This window comes from Onychostruthus taczanowskii, unplaced genomic scaffold (assembly GCF_017590055.1).
Source record: "Onychostruthus taczanowskii isolate IOZ18803 unplaced genomic scaffold, ASM1759005v1 scaffold217, whole genome shotgun sequence".
Lineage (NCBI taxonomy): Eukaryota > Metazoa > Chordata > Aves > Passeriformes > Passeridae > Onychostruthus > Onychostruthus taczanowskii.
In genome coordinates, this window is record NW_024499429.1 from 258998 (window position 1) to 268814 (window position 9817).

Genomic DNA, 9817 nt, shown 5'->3' on the forward strand with positions numbered 1-9817 from the left:
TGAGGGCACTGGGGAACTGGGGGAACCAGGGGGCACTGGGGGCTCTGGGGGTGATGGGGGGCTGTGAGGGGATGATGGGGGAGGTGGTGAGACGACACTGCAGGTAAGGGGGGGCATTGGGGATGATGCTTGGGCACTGTGAGGTGTGCAGGTGTGCGGGTGCGGGTGTGCGGGTACAGGTGTGCGGTGTGGGGTGTGCGGGTGGTCCCGCACTGGCCTGGGGTAACCCTGGGCCATGCACGCCCACACACACACGCACACGCGCGCACACGCGGGCGCGCACACGGACACCGCACACCGCGTGCCCGCGCACGAAGGCGGCCATGCCGCCGTACCTCCCCGTGTAGCCGCGCACTGCCCTCACCGCCCCTGCTCCCCGCCCCGCTGCCCTCCCCCGGCTGCGCCGCTACTCGGGTGAGTGCGGTAGCGCGCCGCGGGCCGCCATTGGCTGCCGGGGAAGCGGCGCGGAGTCGCGCGCGGCTGCCATTGGCTGGCGCGGGTAGACGCACGGCGCGCTGACGTCAGAGCGCGGCGCGCGGCAGAGACGGGCCGGGGACTGCGGGCGCCATGAGCAAAGCGCACCCGCCCGAGCTGAAAAAGTGCGTGCGGAGGGGCCGGGGGGCGAGGGGAGCCGGGCACGGTGTGGGGGGAGCCGGGCACCGGAACGGCGCCGTCCGCCGCTGGCCGGTGTCCCGGCGTGCACCGCGGCGCCCCGCTGTAATGGCGGCGGCGGCGGGGGCGGTTCGTGAGGGGATAATGGCGGGGGGCTCTTGCCCGGTGCGGTGCTCACCCGCTGCCGTCTCCTTGCAGGTTCATGGACAAGAAGCTGTCGTGTGAGTTCTGGAACTGATAACTGATCCCACCCCGATCCCCCGGCCCGGGACCCCGGCCCGCCACGATCCCCGTCAGGCCCCCCAGCAGTGCCCGGGTCTGGGGACCCTCCGCAGCCCCGGTGACCCGTTCCCGTTCCTAACCCCGTTCCTAACCCCCCGTTCCCGTTCCTAACCCCCGTTCCCGTTCCTACCCCCCGTTCCCGTTCCTAACCCCCGTTCCCGTTCCCACCCCCCGTTCCCGCAGTGAAGCTGAACGGCGGCCGGCACGTGCAGGGCATCCTGCGGGGCTTCGACCCCTTCATGAACCTGGTCATCGACGAGTGCGTGGAGATGGCGGCGGGCGGGCAGCAGAGCCCCGCTGCCCCCGCCCGGGTTTGGGACCCTCCGCAGCCCCCGCCCGGGTTTGGGGACCCTCCGCAGCCCCGCTGCCCCCGCCCGGGTCTGGGACCCCCGCCCGCCCCTCACGGAGCCCAGGGAGGGGTCCCGCTGCTGGCGCTGGCGCTCGGGCCCCGGCAGCACGCCCTGACTGATTCCAGGCCTCGCAGCCCATTAGTTAAATTCCGATTCATTCATTAAGCCGTAGTTCATTCATTTAACTACCACACGAGTTGAAAACTCATTGTTTTCTCCTTATCCCATTACGGGTCGGTCCTTCCCGTTCGCCCCCCGCGGGTCCCGCTCAAGGGTCCTGAGGGCACTGGGAATACTGGGAGCAGGGTGCTGGGGGCACTGGGAGAACTGGGAGTACTGGGAGCGGGGTGCTGAGGGAACTGGGGGCACTGGGGTCAGGGTGCTGGGGGCACTGGCAATACTGGCAGCAGGGTGCTGAGGGAACTGGGAGCACTGGCAGCAGGGTGGTGAGGGCACTGGGAGCAGGGTGCTGAGGGCACTGGGAGCACTGGGAGCGGGGTGGTGAGGGCACTGGGGACACTGGGAGCAGGGTGCTGGGGGCACTGGGAGCACTGGGAGCAGAGTGGTGAGAGCACTGGGGACACTGGGAGTGGGGTGCTGAGGGCACTGGGAGCACTGGGAGCGGGGTGGTGAGGGCACTGGGGACACTGGGAGCAGAATGGTGAGGGCACTGGGAGCAGAGTGGTGAGGGCACTGGGAGCAGAGTGGTGAGGGCACTGGGAGCACTGGGAGCAGGGTGCTGGGGGCACTGGGGGCACTGGGAGCACTGTGAATGAAAGTCAGCCCATTTTCATTCCTGTGGTGGAATGACCCAATTTTTCCGGGATTTTTGGGGAAACAGGCTGGAAGGACGGAGGGAAGGAAGGCTTGGATCAGAGGTAACAGCTCTCACCTTCCCCTTCCAGGTGATCCGAGGGAACAGCATCATCATGCTGGAAGCTTTGGAACGAGTATGAGCCCCTGGAACACCCCAAGTCCCAACCCACCGGTTCCGTTCCCTCACCCAAGATGCCACCCACGAGTGTACAATTATTTTGGTTTTGTTATTAAATCAATTTTGTAATGGTTGATCTAACTCAAGCCTTTCTGGCATCAGTTTTTGGCAGCTGGGTGATAATTCTGCTCCCAACCCTGGGAAAACTCATGGAAAACTTTTAATTTATGGAAGTGGGTGTTAAATTTATACTGTTTTTGGTGGTTTTCTCCTTCAAATCGTGGACATTGTTCAATTCTTTATTTACTCCTTCATACCTGAACAGAGCAATGGATATTGGTGGTTTTTCCTCTTTCCCACCCATTTTGGCAGCTCCCAGCACCCCATTCCCCCCAATTTCCACCCTGAGGAATTATTTTTAGGCAGGAGAAGTTGGGGCAGAGGGATGGACAGCCAGAAAGTCGATATTCCCAGCTGGAGGGCACTTTTGGGGTCAATGTGGCACTTTTAATGAATTCCCTAATCTCAGACAGGGATAAATGGAGGAGTTGGTGTGAGGAAAATGTCACGGCTTACTTGGGAACGCTTCACTGCTGCTGCTCCCTCCAGAGCTGGCCAGGCAGCTTCCAGGTGGCACCGGGGGACGTCAAGATGAGATTTGGGAGGAATTTTGTCATGGAAGGAAGGGCTGTCCAGCCTAGGCTATGGTAGAGTCATCAACCCTGGGAAGTGTCCAAACAATGCGTGGATTTGGCTCTTGAGGACATCGTTAGTGGTGAACGTGGTTGGGTCGATGGTTGGACTTGAAGGTCTTGATGACCTTGAGGGTCTTGAAGATCCTGAAAGTCTTGGAAGGTTTTGATGGTGTTGAAGTTCTTGACGCTCTTCCAACTTTAAGGATCCCGTGATCCAGTGAAACACCTCCTTGGAGGGGCGAAGCACAGAGTTCATTAATGTTAATTAGGGCATCTTGACGATCTTGATGATCTTGAAGATCCTGAAGGTCTTGATGATCTTGAGGGTCTTCCAACCTTAAGGATCCCATGATCCTATGAAACACGTCTACAGAGGGACCAAGTACGGAGTTCATTAGAGTTAATTACAGCATCTTGATGGTCTTGAAGATCTTGAAGGTCACGATGATCTTAAAGACCTTCCGACTGTAAGGATTCCTTGATTCTACAAAACACCTCCTTGGAGGGGCGAGGCACAGCGTTGATTAGTGCTAATTAAGCCCTGGGGGCGTGTCAGAGCTCCGTTTTGAGCTTCTCGTGCAGGTCCGCTGCTCCCTCCAGAGCTGGCCAGGCAGCTTCCAGGTGGCACCGGGGGACGTCAAGATGAGATTTGGGAGGAATTTTGTCATGGAAGGAAGGGCTGTCCAGCCTAGGCTATGGTAGAGTCATCAACCCTGGGAAGTGTCCAAACAATGCGTGGATTTGGCTCTTGAGGACATCGTTAGTGGTGAACGTGGTTGGGTCGATGGTTGGACTTGAAGGTCTTGATGACCTTGAGGGTCTTGAAGATCCTGAAAGTCTTGGAAGGTTTTGATGGTGTTGAAGTTCTTGACGCTCTTCCAACTTTAAGGATCCCGTGATCCAGTGAAACACCTCCTTGGAGGGGCGAAGCACAGAGTTCATTAATGTTAATTAGGGCATCTTGACGATCTTGATGATCTTGAAGATCCTGAAGGTCTTGATGATCTTGAGGGTCTTCCAACCTTAAGGATCCCATGATCCTATGAAACACGTCTACAGAGGGACCAAGTACGGAGTTCATTAGAGTTAATTACAGCATCTTGATGGTCTTGATGTTCTTGAAGATCTTGAAGGTGACGATGATCTTAAAGACCTTCCGACTGTAAGGATTCCGTGATTCTACAAAACACCTCCTTGGAGGGGCGAGGCACAGCGTTGATTAGTGCTAATTAAGCCCTGGGGGCGTGTCAGAGCTCCGTTTTGAGCTTCTCGTGCAGGTCCTCCTGGTCGACGCTGGCGCTGCGGCCGTGCCAGCGGTGGAAGGCGAGCAGGGCGGCGTTGCGGGCAGCGATGGCGCTCATCTCCATGGCGCTGGCGGCGCGCTCCAGCCCGTTCAGGTAGTAGAGCTGCTCGTGCAGGATGATGGGAGGAAACTTCTCGGGGGCGCTGTACTGGGGATACGCCAGCCACGGCTTCACCTTCACCGAGTCGTAGGAGGAGAAGAGCAAATTGAGCTGCTCCTTGGTGAGCTCTTCGTTGGAAAACACCTTCCAGACGGCCGACGGCAACGGCAGCTTCCCGCCCGTGTCCCCCACGGGGGACACCACGCTCAGGCTGTTGATGAACAGTTTGGGGTTGTCCGTGGTGAAAATGGCCCCCAAGTGAAAGGCCTGGGGGTCCTGGTAGCCGAAGAAGGAGGTGTTCAAGCGCCCGTGCACCAAGGTGGTGACGGTCTGGTGGTAGGGATTCAGGAATTCCGGGACGGGAGGGTCGAAGTTCCGGAAGGTGATGTTGGCCATCTTGCGGCCGAGCGGGGCTGCGATGAGGACGATGTCGTAGGTGTCCCCCGTGAGCCCCGAGGACGTGTTGTAGGTGACCTCGTAGAGCTTCACCGCGTCCCCTGTGGAGAGCAGCTCCGTCACCCTGAGCCGTGCCGGCAGGGAATCCCGACTGTCCCTGGCACCCCAAAATGCCACCACATCTGGGTTTATCAATTTGTGCAGTGGGGGTTTGAGCCCTGTTTTCATGGAATGGGTTGGATGGGAAGGGATCCTAAAGCCCATCCAGTTCCATGGCAGGGACACCTCCCTCTATTCCAGCTTGCTCCAAGTCCCATCCAGCCTGGCCTTGGACACTCCCAGGGATCCAGGGGCAGCCACAGCTCCTCTGGGAATCCCATCCCAGCCCCTCCACCCTCCCAGGGAGGAATTTTCATTTTGAAACCTCCAAGGGGCTGAGGTCGCTCTCCAGCGTCACCGTCCCCTCGCACTGATGGGAACTGCAGCCCCACTCACCGCCACGCTTGTGTCTGCTTTTTGGCTCGATGGACACCACTGTTCCCGGGATAACCTCGGCCTTGGAGGAGTAGATGAGGCCGGAGCACACAAGTTTGTTCCCCCCTTTCACAGACCAAAGGCCTGACTGCGCCCCAGCCAGGGACACAGCACCTGCAAGGAAACCACCTCTGTCAGCAGGGAAACACTGGAAAAACAAACTGCAAAACTGGGGGACAAACATCCCTTAGGGACACAGGGCTTGGAGCCCAGGGAGCAGAACCCAGCACCCGGCTGTTGGCTTTTGTCAGTGTTCACTCCTCACACGGGGCACCGGTTGGTGGTGGACCCAGATGACTTTCCCCATTGCTGGTGGGCTGCACCAGCCCTTCATCATCCCTCAGTAAAACTTCCACACCTTTCCCCACTGACAGGGGACTTGAATGACTGACACCCACGATGTGCAAGCAGCAGCCCTTTATTATCCTTTACAGTAAACTTTCCTATCTTTTCTCTGTCAACGGGCAGCAACACCCAACACTGACTCCTTCACTCCTTGTCTCTTTCCTCCTTCCTCCTCCTCACCACTGCTCAACCCACTCTTTTATATCAAACCTCCTTACTGGACACAGCAAGGGCAAGGCTTCCACTCTCTGGTAATTAATACAGCTGCAACTCATCACGGGCAAGGCTGCCCACAGCACCATCTCTACTCCAAACCACTCTGCCACACGCAGGACGGGCGGCCACCTCCAACACTCACCTACAAAGCCATTGATGGTGACCCCTTGGCCGTAATTCACCCTCATGGCCGGGCACACCACCTGGTTGATGAATTTCTGGGAGAAGCCCGCTTTCTGCATGGCCTCGTCGATGCTCTGGTTGAGCAGGCGCGCGAAGTCGTCGCCTCCCAGGGCGTGCAGCAGGCGCTCGTTGCTGCTGAAGGCGTAGTCGTGCATCTGGTAGCGGTAGATCCTGCAATTGCACACAAGAGATCCTCTGCCAGTGAGCTCTGCGGCCCTGGGAGCTGAGGGGATCCCCACGAGGGCCTGGAGGGACAGCACAAAGAGGGCAGGGTCAGGTTCCACGCTGGGGATTTTTATGAGGGTGGAGAGGCCCTGGCACAGTTTTGCCAGAGAAGCTGTGGCTGCCCCACCCCTGGAAGTGTCCAAGTCGGGCTGGATGAAGCTTGGAGCCACCTGGGATAGAGGAAGGTGCTCCACGGAATGAGGTATTTTTAAGGTCCTTTCCCACTTTCCTCCCCTCAGGACCCCAACCCACCTCATGAACTTGTCCAGGATGTCCTCCACCCACATGGACATGCGCAGGGGGTTCAGGCCATAGTGCCACAGCAGCCTGAGGAGGTTGATGAAGGACCAGCTGCTCTCCTCAAACACAAATTCCTCCCCGTTGTAAACGCCCGCGAGGCTGCCCTGGGGTGAGCTGACTGAGAGGCCTTTGGGAAAAGGACAGAAAAAGGTAATTTAGGGAAAGGTAGAGCTATTGCACCTCAGTTTTACCTTCCTGAGATAACCTGGCTTCGTGCTGATAAGGGAGAGTGATTGAAGATGGGAGTGCCAAAGTGTGGAAAGGGGAATTAGCCCTTGATCACGGGCCAGGGAGTGATTGGAGGCGATTTTTGGACCTTTATGGTGCCATAAGTGGGTCACCTGTGGGGAGGGGTGGAACCATTCCCATACTCCCCTTTGGCTGGGGTATGGGGGAGGTGATGGGGGGTATTTGGGAAGGAAAGTGGCCTGTGAGGGAGGGATACTGGAGAAAGGTGATCACTAGGGAACTATAAGGAGGGGAACTATTGGGGAAGGATATGGGGGGCTACTGGGGATGGATAAGGGGATGTCCCCCAGCAGGGTGGGACCCAGAGCACCCCAGGGGGATCATTTTGGGTCTGAGGGACAATTTTGGGACTAGGAAACGCCAAGGTGCGGGGTCCATGCTCACCCAGCTCCTTGACAAAATGCTTCATGTGCAGGTTGAGGGGGTGGATCACGGACCCCCCTGACTCGTAGCTGGCCCCCTCCACGTCCAGCGTGTCCAGCCGGCCGCCCACCGCTGCCTTCTCCAGCACGTGCAGCTGCACGCTGCGGCCGAACTTCTGCCGCAGGAAATACGCGGCGGCCGAGCCGCCGATCCCGCCGCCCACCACGGCTGGGAGAAGAGAGCCCGGTCACCTTCACGGCCCCACGAGAGCCCAGTTCACACACCCCCTCACGGACCCCTCACGGCCCCCTGCACCACAGAGACCCTCAATGGAACCCCTGCACCACAGAGCCCCTCAATGGAACCCCTCACAGATCCCTCACGGACCCCACATCCCAATCCCCTCAATAGAACCCCTCACAGATCCCTCATGGCCCCCTGCACCACAGATCCCCTCAATGGAACCCCTCACAGACCCTCACGGACCCCACATCCCAATCCCCTCAATAGAACCCCTCACGGACCCCTCATGGCCCCCTGCACCACAGATCCCCTCAATGGAACCCCTCACAGATCCCTCACGGACCCCACATCCCAATCCCCTCAATAGAACCCCTCACAGACCCCTCATGGCCCCCTGCACCACAGATCCCCTCAAAGGAACCCCTCACAGATCCCTCACGGACCCCACATCCCAATCCCTTCAACGGAGCCCCTCACAGACCCCTCATGGCCCCCTGCACCACAGAGCCCCTCAAGGGAACCCCTCACAGATCCCTCATGGACCCCACATCCCAATCCCCTCAACAGAACCCCTCACAGATCCCTCATGGCCCCCTGCACCACAGATCCCCTCAAGGGAACCCCTCACAGACCCCTCATGGCCCCCTGCACCACAGATCCCCTCAAGGGAACCCCTCACAGATCCCTCACAGACCCCACATCCCAATCCCCTCAATAGAACCCCTCACGGACCCCTCATGGCCCCCTGAACCATAGATCCCCTCAATGGACCCCCTCACAGATCCCTCACAGGCCCCACCCCGATCCCCTCAAGGGAACCCCCTCATATCCACTGCCTCTCCAAGATCCCCTCACGGCCCACCCCAGACCTTCAGGGACCTTGAGGGGTCCCCCCATCGCACCTTCCTCAGGGATCCCCTCAAAGGATCCCAGTGGCACCCCCTGCTCCTCACAGATCCCCTCATCCCTTCAAGGGACACTCCCTCACACCGCCTCTGACGGATCCCCTTAAGAGCTCCCCCCTCAGCTTTCCCCTCACTGATCCCTTCCCGAGTCCCCGTCCCTCACACAACCGCCTTCCCTCAGCTCGCGGCCATCGCCCCCTCTGTCCCCGTTCGCACCGATCTTGGAGGGCCCATGGCGGAGGCTGAGGGCGGGCGGGCAGAGCGCGGAGAGCAGCAGCAGGAGCCAGCAGAGGCCCGGCATGGCGGCGGCGAAGGGCAGAGGGCGATGGGCGGGCCGGGAGCACGACCCGGGCCGGCGCTGGGAGCGGATTCATGAAGGACACAGAGAGCCATAGCTCACCAGGCGCGCCGCTGGTGTAGTGGTATCATGCAAGATTCCCATTCTTGCGACCCGGGTTCGATTCCCGGGCGGCGCACATACTTTTTAATTTTCTTTGAATTTCTTTATCCTGAATTCCAAAGTACTTTATTTCACTTCCTGCACTTTTAATTACTTTAGCTTAACTCATTTAATCTTCCCGCCCCTGTAGAAGGCGCGGATGCTCTTCTCGATGCTTACATGTACCTTTTCACCCTGCTTTTAATCCCTTTACTTTTAATAATTTTATTTTAACGCATTTGTTTTAAATTCCTTTAGTTGAAACACTTTTCTTCTAAACTTCTTTATTTTAACCCCTTTATTTTTATTCCTCTGCCCCAAGGCCTCTGTTGCTGGTCCCCCACACGAACCTTTTCACCCCACTTTTAAACCCTTCAATTTTGATTCTTTAATTTTTAAATTCTTCATTTATAATCTTTCTAATTATTACATTTTAATTAATTTACTTTAATTACTTTATTTTCGTAATCTTTCTTTTAGTCCCTGTATTTTATAAACTTTATTTCTGCATCCCAGTGCTCCATTCCCAATGCCCACATGTCACTTTTCACCGGGACTTTACTTTCAATTCTTTCATTTTTAATCCTGTAATTTTAAAATTCACCTTTTTAAACGCCTCTATTTTGACTCCTTTATCTCCTTACTTTTAACTCCTTTATTTTTATTTCTCTGCCCTGCTGCCCCCGTTCCTGGTGCCCTGGTCCCTGACCCGCATATCCCTTTCCACCGCGGTTTTAACCCCTTTTAATTAATTCCTTTTTAATTCTTTAAATTCAAACTCGGTCATTTTAACACCTTTATTTTTACACCTTTATTGCAATTTCCCTGCGCTGATGCCCCCGTTGCCTGCGCCCGCCAGCACCTTTTCACCCCGCTTTTGAGCCCTTTCCTTTTAACGCTTTTATTTTTAAGCCCTTTCTTTTAAACCCCTTCATTTCTCACCCCTTTATTTTTAACACCTTTTAAACCCCTTTCATTTCTCACCGCTTTATTTTCGAAACCCTTTATTTCAATCTTATCTCCACCAATTCCAGCGCCTTCCCCTCACGGCCGCGCATGCGCGGAGCGGCGGCGGCGGGCGGGCCGCGCGTCCTCGCGCCGTTCCCGCGCTCTGGCCGCGCACGCGCGTTCCCGCCCCCCCCC

General features: G+C 57.3%; 1 protein-coding gene and 1 non-coding gene across 2 annotated transcripts; one reads left to right on the forward strand and one right to left on the reverse strand.

Moving 5' to 3' along the window:
* Positions 1 to 3468: 3468 nt before the first annotated feature.
* PCYOX1 (prenylcysteine oxidase 1) lies at positions 3469 to 8664 on the reverse strand. The gene is made up of 6 exons (XM_041404642.1): positions 8452 to 8664; positions 7109 to 7315; positions 6428 to 6602; positions 5910 to 6121; positions 5168 to 5320; positions 3469 to 4773 (listed from the first exon to the last, which is right to left on the reverse strand). The coding sequence occupies exons 1-6, from the start codon at positions 8534 to 8536 to the stop codon at positions 4121 to 4123; spliced, it is 1485 nt and encodes a 494-aa protein (XP_041260576.1). The 5' UTR covers positions 8537 to 8664; the 3' UTR covers positions 3469 to 4120.
* Positions 8641 to 8711, forward strand: TRNAG-CCC. The gene has a single exon. It is a non-coding gene; the product is annotated as a tRNA-Gly (tRNA).
* The last annotated feature ends 1106 nt before the right edge of the window (positions 8712 to 9817 follow it).

Bases quoted from the DNA above. Each gene is read 5' to 3' on its own strand.
- PCYOX1 (XM_041404642.1), bottom strand. From the start codon at position 8,536: ATGCCGGGCCTCTGCTGGCTCCTGCTGCTGCTCTCCGCGCTCTGCCCG. The intron at 6,122-6,427 runs GTGGGTTGGGGT...GTGCAATTGCAG, and splicing joins ATCCTGGACAAGTTCATGAG to GATCTACCGCTACCAGATGC. The intron at 4,774-5,167 runs GTGAGTGGGGCT...TGCTCTCCACAG, and splicing joins AAGCAGACACAAGCGTGGCG to GGGACGCGGTGAAGCTCTAC.